This window comes from Urocitellus parryii, chromosome 4, assembly GCF_045843805.1.
Source record: "Urocitellus parryii isolate mUroPar1 chromosome 4, mUroPar1.hap1, whole genome shotgun sequence".
NCBI lineage: Eukaryota > Metazoa > Chordata > Mammalia > Rodentia > Sciuridae > Urocitellus > Urocitellus parryii.
In genome coordinates, this window is record NC_135534.1 from 143,005,845 (window position 1) to 143,025,226 (window position 19,382).

The following is a 19,382-nucleotide window of genomic DNA, read 5'->3' on the forward strand; positions in this document are numbered from 1 at the left end:
TCTTCTAGAGCCTTCTACAGAATTAAGTTTTGTACTCAAACCACACTATAGCAATGCTATGCTCACACACGAAGTGTCCTTCATGAGGTTGAGCTCATCAGCGGCCCATCCAACCGGATGGCCCTGGTACAGATTCCCATCTGGAGTTGAGGATGCTGGGGGTGAGGAAAGAAGAGAGGGCATAGGGCAAGTGTTCTCTCTGTTTTCATCACTGCCTCTGAGTCCTAAGTGTAGCTTTCAAGTTTACACTCCTTTATAATTTTGTGAGTGATATAGATTGCTTTTAAATGACTAGGTTATTGTTTCATCTCACCTCCTCTGAACTAGCAAACCTGGACAATCATTGATCCTGGTGTCATTTTACAAAGAAAAAGTTGGATTTCTTTGCTGTGTTTAAGAAATAGACTGTCAACTAATCCCAAATCTGGACCCCCTTAGAATGGCTGCCACTATCTAGGGGCAGCCTTTAACTGGGCCAGAACCTGGAAAAAATACAACTGTTAAGTAACAGAGATGGAAAAAGGCTGCCTTTTAAAGTTTGTTGCTGAGGCTCTCTCATGAGCAGCTGATCTTAAACAGTCTGTAGATGAGAGTCAAGGGGACTTAGGGATGCCACACCATGAACAGACAACTTTCAAATATCTATATAATGACCCATGACCCCGATAATCAGTGTCATCTTTGATTTAGAAAAAGTTCCGAGAACTGAACTGAGCTTTTTAAAAGTGTGCTTTCTGTGAGTCAAACATCCAAAGTACAAATTCCACCCCCTTTCTGCCCTTCCACCCCAACATATCTCACCTCTAATTGTAGAACTGGAACTGTAGGCTCAAGAATATATCTGTCAATGACAATTTTAGAATTAAGAAAAAAAAAGTGATACATCCTTGAATGCTATGTGCTAGGCAACGTGTGGGACCCTCTAGATGTCAAGATGACTGGGCAAGGCCCCTGCTTTCTTGCTGTTCAAGGTGCGGTTGGCAGGACATAACTGCACACAATTATTACAAAACAAAGTCATCCATGAGACAACAGAGGCCAGTGCAGGGAGCTGAGGGAGGTCTGGGGAAGGGGCTACTGACAGACATCACTTGGGAGAGTGGGCAAGGCAATGAGAGAGCTGTTTCCAGAATGAAGAGATCATAGAGTGACCAACATGTATGAAAAGGCATAAGGATTGAATAAGAAAGAAAAAAAAAAGTTTGGTATGTGTGTCCAAGATGGCGGCAGAAGATGGGTCAAATCACACTGGTGATGAACCATAAAGGACTTATACTGTTCTATGAAATGTGGATTTTTTTTCTTCTGTAGACAACAGAGGGTCAGTAGAAGATTATAAGGCAATGACTTGGGGGCTGGGGATGTGGCTCAAGCGGTAGCGCGCTCCCCTGGCATGCATGCGGCCCGGGTTCGATCCTCAGCACCACATACCAACAAAGATGTTGTGTCCGCCGAGAACCAAAAAAAAAATAAATAAATATTCTCTCTCTCTCTCTCTCTCTCTCTCTCTCTCTCTCTCTCTCTCTCCTCTCTCACTCTCTCTTTTTTTTTAAAAAAAGGCAATGACTTGGAAAGCTTTGCTTATTATAGGAATACAGGTTGAGTATCCTTTATCCAAGATGTTTGGGATAAGAAGTGTTTTGGATTTTAGAATTTTTTTCAGATTTTGAAATACTTGCATATACATAATGAGAGATTATAGGGAGGGACTCAAGTATACACTACTATAGACATAGCCTGAAGGTAATTTTATGCAGAATTTTTAGTGTACTTGTGCACTGATGGTGACCCATTGCATGGGGTCAGGTTTGGAATTTCTCATTTGTGGTGTCATGTCAGCACACAAAATATTTTCAGATTTTGCAGGACTTTGGAATTTCCAGTTAGGAATGTTCAACCAATATGGCTCTGTAAAGAAGAGTCTTAAGAGATAATATTAAAAAATATGGATGTTCCTTAGTCCTGGGGCCTCTCTTTTCCACCTGTTTCACCAATTCCTATGGATCTACAACTGAACAAATTGATGTTTTTGAACTCTCCCTTAAGTTCCCAATCCACATTTTCAACCATCATCTATTTGTTTCTCCCTGTCAATGGCTCCCTGACTTTCCCAGACTAACATATTAGAAGACTTCACTTTTCCTCACCATCTTAATAAAAGGCCAGATCTACCCAGAAGTTCAAGTTAGAATCCTGGGATCACTGGGTTCCTATCACTCCCTCAGTCCCACTTCAACCATGACCCAGTCAATATCACTGAAATATTTCAAATATGTTTACTTCTTTTCTCCTTCCAGTCTACCATCTTAGTCTAGGAGACTGCTTAATTCTCTAACCCAGGGCTTCTCAATGTGGCATTACTGTCATTTGGGGCTGATGGTTCTTTGTGATGAGGGGCTGCCTTAGACACTGCAGGATGGGTCACAGCAATCCTGATCTGTACCTACCAGATGCCAGCAATACTCCCTCTCTCCCCATTTGTGACAGCATTGTCTGGTGTTGCCAGGGAGACAAAGCAGGCCCCAGCTGACAATCACTGTTCTTACCTAATTTTCCCACTCTCCCTCACTCAGGATCCTCCACACTCTGGCCTCTCCTTGGTTCTCTGAATTCACTCAGCTCCTTTCTGTTTCCAAGGAGGCTCTTTCCTCCATTCTTCTCTTGGCTGCCTCATCATACCTGTGATCCCAGCCCCCAATTCATCTCAATAGAGGGGTTCCCTGAATAGCTTACCTACAAGGACCTACCTTCTTTATTATCATCACAATGCTTGGTGATTATTAAGGTGGTCATTATTAGCCAGACATGGTGATACCCACTTGTACTCCCAGCTACTTGGGAGGCTGAGGCAGGAGGTTCAAAAATTTGAGGCCAGCCTGGGCAACTAGTGAGAACCTGTCCCAATAATAACACAAAAATGAGACTGGGGATATAGCTCAGTTGTACAGCACTTGCCTAGTATGTGCGAGGTCCTAGGTTTAAACGTCTGCAGTGCTGAGGGGAAAAGTAAAGAAGCTAACAAAAAACAATTTGGTAATTATTTGATTAAGCTTACTTTTTTGGTCTGTCTTTACCATGTAAATGAAAACATTATTAAGGCAGGGACTCCATCTGTCTTGATGAAATTAGATTTTTTTTTTTGTTTTTTTTTACTGTTTTACCTCTAAGGCCTAGCACAGCGCCAATCTAAAGAACTGAGTGAGTGCATGAACATAAATGTGTCTTATATTCCAGATGCTAACCACACTCATAACAAATGTTAAGGGCATAATATGAAAACTTAGCTCAGAAGAATCAGAATGGTACCTGGACAACCTACATTTCAGCTTCCTGATTCATAATGTAGAGAGAAGCACATCCTGGAGGGGTAAAAATCGCAGATATGAGTGACAGCATCTCATTATCTCCACTGGGAGAAGACCCCAAGAGCAGCTTAAGTGTTTCCTTGTGATAGAACCCAAATTGTGCCTTGGGGCACCTGGGGGTACACACATGCTGAACTTGGGCAAAAAAGACAGGAGGACTGATAATCTTTTTTTTTTTTTTTTCCCCAAACCAGGATCGAACCCAGAGTGGCTTAACCATTGAGCCACATCCCCAACCTGGCTCTGAACTTGCAATCCTCCTACTTCAGCCTCTGGAGCTGCTGGGGTTGCAGGTGTGCACCACCACACCCAGTGAGAATCTTAACTTTACAGCCACATTGAGACCGAGACCACCTTCTTTTCCTTTTCTCCTTTACCATGTTGTATGTTTCAAGGATAATGGCTTCCATGCAGAGAACTGAGATGCCCCTGAGAAATCTCAAAAAATAGAAGTGACCAACAGAATCAAAACTCAGTGAACTCACCAGAAAATGCAGGTATGCTGTTTGGGAGAAGAGGATTCCCATAGGGAAAATATATTTTAAAATAGCCACTCTCCTATCCAATGCTTTGTTTATCAGAAAGAAAGTTGCTACTGAACAGATGATCAGTGAGTCATTGCCCAAGTGACTATCTATGGAACTTTTGGCCAGTTATGCTTTAAAATGTGTTCTAATTTGACCATTCAAAATGTGTCATACCCTGCCAAGTAGATCTCATCCCTTACTGTCAATTTTGAGGTCTACACTCAAGAAAAGATTTTACAATTATTACTTTATTTCCAGTGTCCCACATAGTATTCCCCAATTTTTTCCTTTATATTGTCTAGAAAATGGTATTTTTCAGGCTATAGTTCAGATTCTGTATACAGAGGTGAGACGTACTTTTGATGAGGAAAATTGGATTTTGAACCATTGATTTGTGAAAAACATGTTTTAAAGTTGTTCAATTTTGTTAATTTATTTTTCCCAATATAAAAATGGCTGGATTTATTTGTACCACTGGCCTTTACTATTACAGCAGAGAATTGAGAATGAGCATTTTAATGTCATGGGAACAGTGCTCTCTGGACACCACAGTATTCAGACCATAGTGCGGTAAGGAGGCTTTGACCGCCTGGAGAGAGTTACTGTTCCAGCTGGGTTACTATTCCGGCTGTATTCTGTCACTTACTTGTTCTGTGCCCTGGAGCAGATTACTTAACCTCTCTGTATCTGTTTTCTCATCTACACAGTAGGAATAATTATATAGTTGTCCTTTGGTATCCATGAGGAATTGGTTCTAGGACCCTCAGGGATACCAAAATCTGTAGATGCTCAAGTCTCTTATATAAAAAGGCAAGGTATTTGCATATAACCTATACATATCCTCCCATAACTCTAATCATCTCTAAAATACTTATAATATATGATGCCATATAAATCTTTGTAAATAGTTGCTATACTGTATTGTTTAGGGAATAATGAAAAGGGAAAAAGTCTGTACATGTTCAGAACAGGTGCAATTTTTTCCCAAATATTTTCAATTCATGATTGGTTGAATCCATGGATTCAGAACCACAGACACAGACAGCCAAGTACATCACCTCATTGGGTGCTTATAAAGAGTAAGTGAATCAATAATTCTAAAGTACTTAGAATGGTAGCTGGCATATAGTAAACACTGAATAAATGTTAGCTCTTATTATTAGCATAGCTTTTGAAATTGCTTCTGATTGATAGTAATTATGTTTAAATTCACTGAATAAATAGGATTTGGGCTAGATTAAACTCAGTGGAATTTCATACGCAAGATTATTCCAGCAGCCAATGATTCTAACTCCATACAAAAGCAAATATCCTGAATAAGCACATGGTAAATATCCTGAGGAGAATGCCTCAATTCTGAATTGCTATGTTCTGATGTGACTCAAGATCACCACCTTAAAAAGTCTCTGTTAAAAGTCCAGGCAAGGGGGGCTCAGTGGCAGAGCACTTGCCTAGCGCGTGTGAGGCTCTGGGTTCGAGTCTCAGCACCACGTATCAATAAATAAAATAAAGTTCCAATGAAAACTAAAAAATATATTTAAAAAAGTCCAGGCAAGGGATAGAGCAGGTCAGAATAAAGATGTATAAGACAAAGGTCCTGGTGACAAGGAGCCTGCTGGTCAGATCAGAACCCTGCTGGCCAAGCTGTTCAGGCAGGCGTGCAGATTACCTGCTTATGTTCAGCCCTTTCACTGGAAAACAAAAGCAACCTTGTGCCCTGAGAGCAGGAATGACAGCTCAGATGGCCCCAAAAGCTGCAGGGACACTGAATATTCCAGCCTGTGAGCCTGTCACTCATACCAAGCTCAACCACATCCTGGTTGCTGTTGCTCCTGAAGGAAGCCACATAACAGACTTTAAGTTTAGGATATTATCTTCTATACTTAGTGTTTTAGGGCCCCTAATATGACAGTTATTGGAATTGGGACTATAAAATGCAGTGTTTGTTGATCAGAAGGCAAAAGCACAAACAAAATCTCCGTGGTTTACCACAGAGACGCCCTCTCTAATGTGAATGCGGAAAGAGGTCACTTAACAATGAACCATTCAGATAAACAGACAGTTGGCTCCCTCAGTGGTTTCCATCCTGAACTGCTAAACTGTTTTTGCTTAAAGATATGTAACACCTCGCTTAAAAGTAATAAAGGTATATATTTGAAATCACACACTTAAAGACTTAGAAGACAGGCACACAGGTGACACTATGCAGAAGTAGAGTTGTTTGGAGGAGGATAATGCATAGAATTATACATGCTTCAGAATCTAATGGGGTTATCTAATAACTCCCCATCTCTAAACAACCAAGCTCACCTCCTTGCTGCTCAGTTTTTAAAACCCAACAGCAGCCCACTATTAGTCATACATCTTTGTTCCTTATTTCAGAAACCACTGCTACTAGAAAGGACACAGTGTCTTGTTCCAGCACACCCCATGCCATGCCCAGATCTAACTGCAGCCAGCAGGAGGATGCTAAGTGACCCCCCCCACCCCACATCCAGCCCTGGGGGAACAGTCACCCTGCTGCCTTGCTCTGTTCCCACAGACTAATCTGGAAATCAGAGGTGGTGGGACCTCGCTCACACTAACAAAAACAGTGACTTCACTCATTAATATTCTTTGCTCAGTATGTGTTCACATCTATTAAACTGTTTGATCCTCACAGCACTATATGCCATTCAGAGTAGGAATTAATTACATTTTATCAATGAGGAAAACTAAGATACAAATCAATTAGAAAAAGTGCTCAGGATTAGAAACTAGTATCTGGCAGAGCTGGACTCATATCCGACCCTCCTCTTAAAAGGCTAGTTTGGTTTAGGGCAAAGGTTTTTCAGCCTTGGTACTAGCAATATCTAGGTGATTCTTTGGGGGATCTTTCCTGTGCACTCTAAGATGCAGAATCCCTGGTCTCCACCTCCTAGAAGCCAACAGCACGAGCTTCCAACATCCAGAAATGTCTCTAGACCTTGCTAAATCTTCCCTGGTGGGCAAAATAGCTGGTTGGGAACCACTGGGCTAAGGGGCTGAGGACTAAGGTAAGCTAGGTGTCACATGTGAAAGGACCACTTTCCTAAGGGACCAGTGTAGCTGCTGTTCAGGGCAAACATAAAGATGCCTCTGTTAAGCTGCAGAGTGTGGTTCCCTCAGGGCACAGCACAGGTCTGCTAGTTTTAGGGAAGTGGTGGCTTTCTAGAATTGAAGGAAAGGAAGAGTGGTCGGGGCATGGGACACCTGCCAGCTCACTTCCCCTCCAAAATTTTGACATGTTGTTTATTTGGTTTTTAAATAGGCAATACATTCACATGTTTCAAAATTAAATATGCATAAATAGGTACATACAGAGATCTTTCCCCAATTCAAGAGCCCTACCACAGAGTTCTTCCTAGAGGCAGCTATTATTAAGCTGTCTTTTGTGTCTTCCCTGAGAGGTTTTATAAAAAAACTTGTATTTAAACAAATGCTTCTTCTTAGATCACAGTGTCTCTGGCCCACAACTGTAAACATTACTCATATTTAAAAAGTCATAAAAGACATCTTTCCTTAGAATGTGGCGAGGACCAGACATTATTCCCTCCACCCCATTGCTGCCTGTCTCTGCTGATGAGGAAAAACGAGCTGAGACTCGGGATGAAATGGCAGCTAAGGTCTGAAAACATAAAACAAGAAGAGAAACTTGGCTGGGGCACCGGAGGCCAAGGGCTGCTACCTGAGTGTGTCCTGGTCCTATTAGACATGGAGGAAGTTGGTTAAAGAGACCTGGCATCTCCCTGGTCAGTGTTGGAGACAAAGGCAGGGGAGCTCTATCCTCACTGCCCTCTGAAGTCACCAGAACCAGAATCTCCCAGTGGAGGCCTGTGTTGAACAAGTACCAGGAAGGAGCGAGAAGCAAAGGAGGTAGAGGCCTAGTTGCAGAGGAGAGAGAGGAGGAAAGGCAAAGGGTGGTAATAAACACACCCCATGCTAGTCCATGTCCAGGTAGCTGGGAAATGCTAACTGTTCTATAGGAGAGATCACAAAATCAGGACATCCCATGGCTGGAGGTTGTATCATATTCCTGAAGACTGCTAGGTGACCTGGCATTTGTCATTGAATTGCCACGCTATCTGTTGTTTTTGGAAGGGTTAGGATTGGGCTGGGCAATTTGTTTCACATTTAAAATAGAGAATACTTGGATAGCTGGTTTCAGTCAGTATTTCACCTAGTTAATAGTACCCTTAATGTGACCTCCTGCCCTGTTCCCTGCTTCCTTCTAAATCTCTTGCCTTGTTATAAAAACAAAAACAAAACCAAAATTATATTCTTTCCCAAAATTTTTTAGTTCCATCAATGGCAGGAATGTTCTGGTAGTCACTCTGATTGGAAAATTTCAGGTCAGTCTTCACTGTGATTTTTTTTTTAAATATTTCCTTTTTTTTTTTTTGGTACCAGGAATTGAACCAAGGGACTCTCAACAACTGAGCCAAATCTTCAGCTCTTTTTATTTTTTTTTAATTTTGAGACAGGGTCTTGCTAAGTTGCTCAGGGCCTCACTAAGTTGCCGAATCTGGCTTTGAACTTGTAATCCTCCTGCCTCAGTCTCCAGAACTGCTGAGATTACAGGTATGCACCACCATACCCAGCTTTCCTCTTTTTGTACCCAAATTTATACCCAACTGTTTTGTTCAACTAACAGAAAAACTTCCCGTGTCACTGTCTCCTGGCTGCATAGAACTTGCACACTGTGACTAGATTTGTATAGTCATTGCATTATTTCACTATCCTCCACAATGATGTCATAGAACAAATAACATATGCTGTCTGGCATGGTAGCCATCAGTCACATGTATTATTTAAGCTTAAATTTTCCAAAATCAAGATTAAAAAAATTCAGGTGCTTGGACACCTTGGCATGTTTCAAAACCCAACAGCCTCAGGTACTTCTGAAAATTCTACTGGACAACACTGGCCTAGAACATATTAGTCATATAACGTGGATTGAAGCCCTCCAATCCCTAAGACTAGGTATCACTCAGATCCAGTCTATATTTCCCAAATTACCTGCTGTTTTCCCCAAACACTGACACCTGACTTTGTTCAGTCTGGTCTCTCCCCCTCTTCCAAAAAACCACACTCAACCCGATTCTGTGCCTGTGCTCATAAAATTCTCTATCATGAAGACAAATAAGTAAGTAAAACAGAAAATACGGTCAACTAAAAGAGTTGGAGTTTTGTCATGACAAAAGACAATGAGACATTATAAAATTTTGTCCCAGCAAAATGATCTGCTAACAAGCCTGGGAAAAGCCCCAGAACACTGTTGTGAGTTTGGAGCTCATCAGGATTTGCAAGCTGATTAAATAAAATGCTATTTATCCTGGCACTAATACTGATTTGGTTCATTAATTTTTTTTTCACATGGGATCACATTTTTTCCTCTCAAATAAATTCTAAGGTCATGTGAAGCAGAGACAAGTTCTAACAGGTATTTCTTTTGCATCCTTTTCTTTTCTTCCTCACTTTTTCATACCAACAGTGGGTCAGAGGTTGTAAAACACTGCAGCTTATGGGCCTGATCTGTTCCAAGGACATGTTGTTTTGCTGAGAGTATATTTTTTAAAAAATTGGGAATAGTTGATGATTTAAAACATTTCACATCAAAATGCTTATTTCTGGTTTTCTGAGAAATCAGACCACATGGCAGTCCTGGGCAAGCACTTATGCGTTGCTCTATTAGCTGGAGCAGAGTGCTACCCCTCCCCTTATAAAGGCCTATATTCTCCTGATGGTTCCCCTGTTATTTCACTCCTTTATTACCTGTGTGGTGGCTCCAGGCTTTTGCATTTACAACTCTTGCAGAAGACACTCAGTGAATTACCTGAGAATCGAAATACTAGACTCTGTAAATATAGCGAGGCAGCTCTTAATGCCTGTCTTAATGGGCAGCTTGTTTGTTTTAGGCAGCTAAAACCAAACTTATTTTAGCCTTTAGCTGATGATATTAACCTTATGTTTAACACTTCCTCCTGGGCTTGCCAAGGACTGATAATGGATTAGGGAAATGGTCAACTGGAGTTTGGAAAAAAAGCAGGCAGCCTAAACAATCATGTGCAAATAATCAAGAGAGGGAGAGTATAGAATTGTTCCTTGAAACTGAGTGTTCCCTAAAAACATGTGGAAATCATAACACTCATGATACTGAGTGTTGCTTGTTGCTGCTCAGTAAATCTTGGGTATTATTCAGAAAGCCTAAGCCAGCTGGTTAACACAGACTCATACTGAGTTTTTCTCTTTTAGTCATCTCATTAGACACCGCTGACTACAGTTGTTTACAAGTCTTGTTTCCCTCAATCTTCTCATTTTTCTTATTGACTCCTTTCCTCTCTTTCTTGTTTGTAGCACAGTAGATGTGGGATCCTTAACTTGGGCTACCTGAATTGGCTTAAGTCACAGCAAAGACACAATGGCTCATCAGAGCCATAGGACTAGGAAAGAAATTTTAAGTTATTTGTAAAGATCATAACTAACGAAGTTCATGGTGGCGTTGATGATACTCATCTAGTCTGTGACCTGTCATTTCCAGTTTCTTTGTCATTTTTCCCTCATGTAAAAAAATAGGAAAGCCCAGTGTGGTGGTGCATACCTGTAAGCCCAGTGGCTCAGAAGGCTGAGGCAGGAGGATTGCAAGTTCAAAGCCAGCCTCAGCAAAATTGAGATGCTAAGCAACTAAGTGAAACCCTGTCTCTAAATAAAATACAAAATAGGATTGGGGATGTGCCTCAGTGATTGAATGCACCTGAATTCAATCCCTGGTATCCCCCAAAATTAGGGATAATATTTTCTTATCTCCTGCCTTATAACCATCCTCCTATTCTCAAATGCATTCAAAGCTCACACTCAGGCATTACTCAGGCATTTCTGTCTTCTAGCTTCAAGTTCTTTCATCTGGGAAATGGTTTATGGGGTCCAGAGAGAGACATGTTTGCAATAGTGAATGTGCCTCATATTATCACCTCTCCTAACTCTTTCATTAACACCTTCTCCAGTTTGAAGATATACTTCTTAATGGAGAAGAATTAAGTTGAATAATTCAGCTAAGCTTTTATCTGTCAGCAAAGCAACACTCTTTGTAAGTGACCCTTTCTTCCTGCTGTGCAAATCAACACTATATTACTGAGGGTTAAGGTTCTAGGGGATGTGCTGGTTTTTGTATTCCAGTGTTTTCCTTAGAGGAGCTGCATACCTTACCATCCATTGCTTACATGCCTTTTAAAATCAGAGATCATCAAAAAGATCTCTGTAGTTGTTGGTATTTTGTTTTGTGTGTGGAGTTAGGTTTTTTTCATTGTTGTTCCCCTTTCAACTTTCCTTTTCTTCTTTTATCTACTGAAATTACTTGTTATCACAGGATCTGATTTTTAGTTTTTATAACTTTCCCAACACTGCTGAGCTAAATATTCCATTAGAGACATTAAAGGTAGAATCCAACCTAGAATATTACTTACAACCTGCTTTACTAAATTCTTGGGCCACTAACTTCAGGTTGTCATGATCATATTCTTTGCATTATGTTTGCATCAGGAAGGAGGCTCCTGTGGGTCAGGATTCAGTCAACAGTCTGCACTGCGCAATGCTGATCAAGAATGCTGCCTGACACTGACCTGAAGTAATGTCAGGCTTAGAGACGGTGAAAGTGTAACCATCTCTATGTTGGTCTCATGACTGACTGAGTTTACGTGGAGTCTTAGACAAATAAGGGCATTTGTTTTTACTACCAGTATCTAAAAATAAACAATAATAGTGTATTGTATGGGCTGGGGATGTGGCTCAAGCGGTAGCGCGCTCGCCTGGCATGCGTGCGGCCCGGGTTCGATCCCCAGCACCACATACCAACAAAGATGTTGTGTCCGCCGAGAACTAAAAAATAAATATTAAAAATTCTCTCTCTCTCTCTCTCTCTCCTCTCTCACTCTCTCTTTAAAAAAAAAATAGTGTATTGTAACCTTTGGCCAGATGCATAAATTTTATCAGATAATACAGAGTGACATTTCTGACCTCTTGAGTCTCCACCCTGCTTTTCCCTAATTGCATCATCATTCTGGATGATAACCTTATAGGTTTAAACTTATAGGTTTGGATGAATAGAAAAACTCAGATAAGAAAGATATATCAGGAAAAAGGACATATTATTCCCTATAAAAACTGAACAGGAAATGTATCATGTTAGTTTGATCATCTGAATGTGTGGTCAGATTAAATGATTCAAGCACTTACTGATAAAATGTCTCATCAATGATCCATCAAAGAGTAACAGGTAAAAGGGAAAATTAAAAAATTAAAATATAATAAAACCTCAATACACAAACCTCCTATTCCCAAGAGGGCAGGAGGGAAAGAATTTTTAAAATCTTTATAGTCTATTTATAATCAGGAATAGCAGTGCCTGGGGATACAAATTACCCAGAAATGTCTCTGAACATTAACTTGCTTGCTAGGAACCAAAGATTTATCAAATTCAAAGAGTAGTAAGATAAGATACATTGGGAAGTCTGGAAAATTAAGATTTCTGTGAAATGAGCTAAAGACATGAAATCTGAGAGGCTCAGAAAAAGTGTGTGTATGTGTGTGTGTGTGTGTGTGTGTAGAATTTCATACTTCAGCTTTGTTTAAAATCCAAAGGTAGAAAATGTTTAAAGTTCTGGTGGAAAGCAACAAGTCCATTAAAGAAATCATATACTAGATGCTGAACACTGTGTGCCCTTAAAAGCCACCTTAGGAATAATAACTACCTTCCCTCATAGTCTATCACGGTAAGTGTGGTGGGCAGAAAATGGCTCCCAAAGATTTCCTTGACCTAACGCTTGGGGACATGTATGTCACATTGTATGGCAAAGAGGAGTTGAAGCTACAGATAAAATTAAGGTTGCTTGTTTAGCTGACTTTCTAATAAAGAAATCACCCTGGACTTGAAAGCAGGAGGGCTTCATGTAATCACACAGGTTCTTTAAAGTGGCGAGTGACATAGCAGGAAAAAATGCCCAGCAGCCACTGCTGGATTGGAGATGGACAGGAGACATGGTATGGGGAATGCAGGCAGCCTCTAGAAGCTGGAAAGAACAAGGAAATGGTGCTCCCCTAGATCTCCCAGGAAGGATGCAGCTCTGCAGACATCAAGGCAGATTTCTGACCTTCATAACTATAATGATTTGTGTTATTCAAACGCCAAGTTTGTGGTAGAGCAGCAACAGGAAGCTAAAACAGTAACTTAAAACTGCTTTAAAGGAAGAAAAGGCCTCTGACAATATTAACATGCCAAACAATAGACCAGGGCTCCACTTCAGGAGTTGAAGAAAGAACAAAAGACGCTTACCTTCTTATAGGTTTTTTCTTCATTTTGTTTTCCAGGAGCTGCATCTCCATTTTCAGCAGCTGACGACATCTACAAGGGAAAAATATTCTCATTTGAATTTAAACTCTACTCTGATATACAACATATTAATAACATTGCTAACTAAGGGAGGCATTTTAAACTTTGCTTTTGTTATCATTATTGTTGTTGTTTCTAAGAAAAGAAGAAATTCTCAGAATGCTAAAAAAAACCCACAAATCTTTGTTTCCTAACTTTTTGTGAAATCAACCTTTACTTTTCAATCATTTTGGTAGTATACTTAACTCTGTAAGCTCTGAGAAAGAGGCGATGGAAGGCCAAGTATACATGATGAGCATAAGTTTCTTTCTATGAAGCCATAAAATTTTTTTCTTCTTCTGGTTATAAATGCTCACTATAAAAATATCTGGAAAGTACCAAAAACTATGAATCAGAGAAAAAAATCATTTTTAATTCTACTTCCCATAAGCGGCTCCATTATTCACAATTTAGCATATTTGTTTCCACTTTTTGCTCTAGGCATTTTTATATGAAAAATATTACAATACTGCCTTACTCAGTATTGTCACTGAATATTAATGTACCCTAAAAAGTATTTTCCCATTTGATGATAAAAATTTCATTGTAAGGACAATAATGTTTTCTACTTTCGAGGTATACCACTGTCTGAAAACTGTTGCGTGTCAATACTTAGGTTAATAATGCTAATATTGGAGGACAGTTGAGGTGATTCAAGGATTTTACTTCTAAAAACAACACATAATTATTTTGTACTTACACCTTCAATGTGTTCTTGGACAAGAGTCCTGGAATTATTAAATCATACCAAGGTATTAAAAAGTTCAAGCTCTTAAAATATAGTGCTAAATTTCTTTCCAAGAAGACTACATCCATTTATACCATAACAGCAGTGAGTGGGAACTTGCTTCATGACACACTTAGCAACGATTACTATTTTTTTGATATCTTTGTTAATCTGACAGTAAAACAAGGCCTCTCCTAATTAATTGAACAATTACTTAATCTATCAGTACTGGGGATTGAACCCAGGAATGCTCTACCACTGACCTATATCCCCAGCTCTTTTTATTTTTTAATTTTAAGACTGAGTCTCACAAGTTGCCCAGACTGGCCTCAAATTTGCAATTCTCCTGTCTCTGTCTCATAGCTGGGATTACAGGTGTGTGCCTCAGCACCAGGTCATCTCTCCTGATTTTGATTTGCATCTTTGAAAATTACTAGTGAAGGTTAACATTGTTTTTCACAACATTTTAGCTCTTCATGTTTCTTTTGAATTTTCCACTGTTTTGCTCATCTATTTGAGTCTTAGTATTTCAGATATTGATATTTATCTGTAATGGTTATTAATATTAATGATTTCCTTATTGATTTCTATGTTTTGAGGCTACTAATCTATTATCAAATGCATTATTAATATTTTTCTGTGTCGCTGAATATTTTTTAATTTGTTTTATAATTAGGATACAGAGAAGCTTTACAGTTTTATGCACTTAGCTATTGGTTATCTGATTTTTTCCCCCCAATGCTTTTAGATAGAACACTTTTTCTCACAGAGAAATATAGATGTTCAAATGCATTTCTCTTACTTCTTATTAAAACTTTCACTTCAAATTAATCTGAATTTTTAAATTCAGTTACTTCTTTGATAAATAAGGTAACTGTACAGAGTCACGATATTTGAGGGTCTTATATTAAGTTCCATGAAGAGCATTTCTTACAGTATGGAGGGATAGATAAAACTTCTGACTTTCTTAGAAATCTCTAAAGCATTCTTCAAATCTGAGACTTTTAATAAATGCCATATTTGCTAAACAGAATAATTCACCAGTCAATTTTCTGCACTCAATGATTGAGTTTGCCTGGGCCGCCAGTAACTTGTATGGCCAAAGCCATGTAGGAATGTGAAAGTATGGGCCACAGCAAGCACACCTTACCAAGTTTATTACTACCCAGCAATCAAACCACCCTGCTATCCTTTTAATTTTTATGATCTATTTATTCAATCTGTCCATATTAGAATAGGGAGTTTCAAGGACAGGTGTTTCACAAATGACTGCTTTCCACTGTATCTGTTTAATTTGCTTAAAGAACCGTTGAGTTTTCTAGTATCCGTGGGATAATATTTTAGTGAGTTCTGAATGAAATACTAGGAAAATTAAAGCGCCTGAAAGGCTTTAAAATATCAGGCTCAGTATAAAAACAAACCTTCAGCTGCTCAATAGAGCCAGGAGAATAAAGACCTCCCTGAAGAATGTCACTCCAGTAATTGCACATCTAAGACTTTGCAGCTTTTAAAATGCAAGCACTTCAAGAATGACTCTGAAGGGTGCTTGAAAAAGCCACCTCAATGAAAAATTGACCAACTGGCATGAATGAAGGATGGATGATGAGATGGTCTTAAAGTATTTTTTTTATTATTTTGTAAATCACCCCTGACTTGACAGTAGGGGAGAGGAGGAGAGAAATGGGTAAACTTCAGTCTTAAAAAATCAATTCCTTTTAAGGTGCACAAAACAGATAATAATGATAATGGAGGGCCCTGAACTACCACCTGAATTCAAAGGGTTTTTGTTTTGTTTTATTTTATCCTTCTACAGAGTGATGTTTATCAAAGCTCACACAGACCTAATAACCAGAGACACCTGGGTTGGAGAGGCAAATGGGATGCTTGGGAATGAGCTGATAAAGTGCAAAGAACTGTTGAAATGGTGAGAGTGGTGATTACTATTTGTTCCTAATCTTGTTATATTTCCACACCACTTAGAATACTTCATTTGCAATTATGGAAGTCAAGGTAAGTATAGATAAAAGACATTGTTTTAAAAAACATTATAATCATATATATTTTTCATATACACATAAGAGGAAGGAGGAAAGACATTCTCAGAAGTACTGATTATCTACAGATGGTAGAATTATAAATGCTTTAGGGTTTTTGTTTTTATATTTTTCTATGTTTTCCAAGTACTCTGCAGTAAGTGCTACCTTCCTTTAAAAATAAGGAAAATGCTAATGTTATTAAAAATTTAATCACAAGCAATAATTAATGGCAGAGACCACATCTGGGTTTTGTCCCTTCAGGTAGACCAACACCCACAAATTTTCTGGCTTCTGTTTGCTTAATGTTTGTTTTGAATTTGATAATGTCAAAATTAAAGGTCATGAATGAGATTCATGCATTAGAATATTTATTTATAAGTAAGTATACAGTAAAAAGATATGCAAATATACTGCATAGTCAGAATTCATTAAAAACACAGACTATAGTTTCTTACCTTTATAAATGAAATGGCAAGTCATCTGTAGTTGGTAGTGATGGGTGGCCTATTCATGTTGCAACTTTTTTCTTTCCCAGGTTCCTGTTAAAATAAAAATCACTGGTCAATATTTATTCATACCCCTATTTTTCTCCCAGGGATACATACACACAAAATTTAAAAGGAAGGAATATGAAGGAAAAATAAAGAGGCAATAAGATGATGCCATCAATAGGGGTTATGCATAGGACATAAGCCATGTAATCCAATATGGCATTGAAGAAATGGAAGTCTTCAATTTGTCTCAGAACCCTAATTGCCACAGCAAAGCAAGACATGATCAGTTCCCAGATGCCCATTGTCCAAGAGAGAAAAGCAAGCCAGTGCCTAAAACAAACCACAGGTGTTGGAGGATTGAGGCTGGAGCGAAAATTTCTATTGTGGGTTTTCATAGAGGGGACTTCATTTGACATGTGGACAATTTTTCATTTCCCTCTGATATATCAACTGTGATTTTTGTTAGAGTTGCTCAGATGACACAACTTTAAACCACAATTCAACAATCCTCTTTGGCTATAATTATGTTTTACACAGAAGAGATACTTGCTCATTGTAATCAACTTTTAAAATGCACAGAAATATAAAGTAAAAATGAATCAGGTCCCATATTTTCTCCCTTTAGAAAATAACCAATGTTAGCTTTTTGCTGTACAGACTTTCAAAATGTCCCCTATGTTTGTTTATACACACACACATATGGACACACAATTTCTTCAACAAATTTTCTGTTCCTACAAATCTATTTTAGATATATTTTTCCAAATCTACACATCTACTCATTTAAAAGTAACTGCAAAATATTTCACAAGATGCATATATCATCATTTAATCATTCTCTTTTGGTTGAACGTTCAGTTCAGATTGTTTCCAGGGTTGGCTACCATAACAAGAGCAGGAATAAACAGCCTTACTCAAACATCTTTAATGTTTGAGTACTTTTATTTCTGTAGGAAAGAATCTTAGGAGTGCAATTATGATAAGCACATTAACTATTTGCGTGACTATTGCTACATTTCTTTCTCTTAAAACATCCAAGCAATCAATCCAACAGTGCATAACAAGTGCCTGCTTATTGACATACTTAACAGTGCTGGATGTTCACCATTTTTAAGTATTTGCCAACCTTATGGACAGATCATGGCATTTCAGTTGTTATAATGCAAGTTTTCTCACTACTAACGAGGGTTGATTTTTTGGTGATTTAAAATTTTTAGTTCATGTTCTGTGCCTATTGTTATACTGAGCTGTTTGATCTTTTTTTCCTCAACAATTTATAGGATTCCTTAGTACATTAATCATTAACTTTTCTTTCTTTTTTTCTTTTCTTCTTCTTCTTCTTTTTTTTTTTTTTTTTTGGTGATGCTGGGGATTTAACTCAGGACCTCATGCATGCTAGGCAAGCACTCTAACACTGAGCTACATCCCCAGACCCTAACCATTAACTTTTGTCACATGGGTTGCAACCTATTGTTCTTCACTTGGCCTTGTTTTTAGTACCTTTTCATGCAGACATTTTAAAATTTTACAAAACCAAATCTGCCAATTTTCCATTGTAGGATACAGCAGAGAGTTCAGAGATGTTATACATCATACAGAGATATTATACATCCATTCTCCCATATTTTCTTCTAACACCTTTATAGTTTCATTTTTAATATTAGATCTTCACTCTAAATGAAATTAAATCCACATGCAATCATTCCCTGATAGAAAGTTAATTGCCCCAATATCATTTATTTTTTAATACACCTTTTCCTTATTGGAAAGACATTCACTTTAAGCATACATTCAGTTTTCCTCTGTATCTCTATTTATGAACTCTACTCTGTTCCAAAGACTTACTTGTGGATTACTGAGCTAATACACGCTTTTAAAAGCAGGAACATGACAGTATGTTTTGATATCTGCTGGTGCAAGTTTCCCATACTATTGTTCTTTCATGTTTGGCAATTTCCTTGTAGTTATGTATTTATTCAGACTTTAAAATCATAATTCATTATCTGGGTGTGGTGGTGTATGCTTATAATCCCAGCAGCTTGGAAGCAGAGGCAGGAGGATCACAAGTTCAAAGCCAGCCTCCGAAATTTAGTGTGGCCCTATGAAACTTAGCAAGACCCTGTCTCAAAACATAAAAAAGCACTGGGCATGTAGCTCGGTGGTTAAGTGCCCCTGGATCAATCTGTGGTATCTCCCACCCCGGAATTTATATATTCATTGATCTGACAACACCTTCACTCTCCAAGTCTGGATTCTGACTATAATTTTATAAAAATTTATATGCTAACTTGGAAAGGACTGTTCTCTTTAGAATTTTAAGTTTTCTCATTCAAAAAGATGGTATAGCTCACTATTTCTTTAAAGTCTTTTTCGACTATCTTAGATTTTTAAAAATTTGACTTATGTCTTACTAAATTAATTTTTAGATGTTTTCATTTTTCATTCTTTTAAATGGGGATTTTTCTATTTGCATTTCTTTTTTATAATGTCATTGTATTTTTTATTCCTTTGCTTTATTTACTTATTTTTAATGTGATGCTGAGGATGGAATCCAGGGGCTCACACATGCTAGGCAAGTGCTCTACCACTGAGCTACAAATGCAGCCCCTCTATTTGCATTTCTAATCAGTTATTAATTCATATAAAGAAAAATGGGTTTTATCCAGTATCTTCTACCCAGTTATTTTTCCAAAATATTTTGTAGAATTCTAAAAGATTTTAAGTAGATCCTCAGTCACATGACCTGCAATATTTATGTGGTTTATTTCAATTTCTTTTCTTCTTGCATTCA

At 38.4% G+C, this 19,382-nt stretch overlaps 1 protein-coding gene across 1 annotated transcript in view; it reads right to left on the reverse strand.

Annotated features, from left to right (window-relative positions):
* The window catches only part of Pip5k1b (phosphatidylinositol-4-phosphate 5-kinase type 1 beta), a 285,611-nt gene that overhangs the window by 152,580 nt on the left and 113,649 nt on the right, over nt 1–19,382 (reverse strand). Inside the window, exons 2-3 of the mRNA XM_026389267.2 lie at nt 16,553–16,636; nt 13,239–13,307 (exon numbers count right to left, since the gene is read on the reverse strand). Coding sequence (XP_026245052.1) covers nt 13,239–13,307 — 69 coding nt within the window. The 5' untranslated portion in view covers nt 16,553–16,636. The remainder of the gene's footprint in view (nt 1–13,238; nt 13,308–16,552; nt 16,637–19,382) is intronic.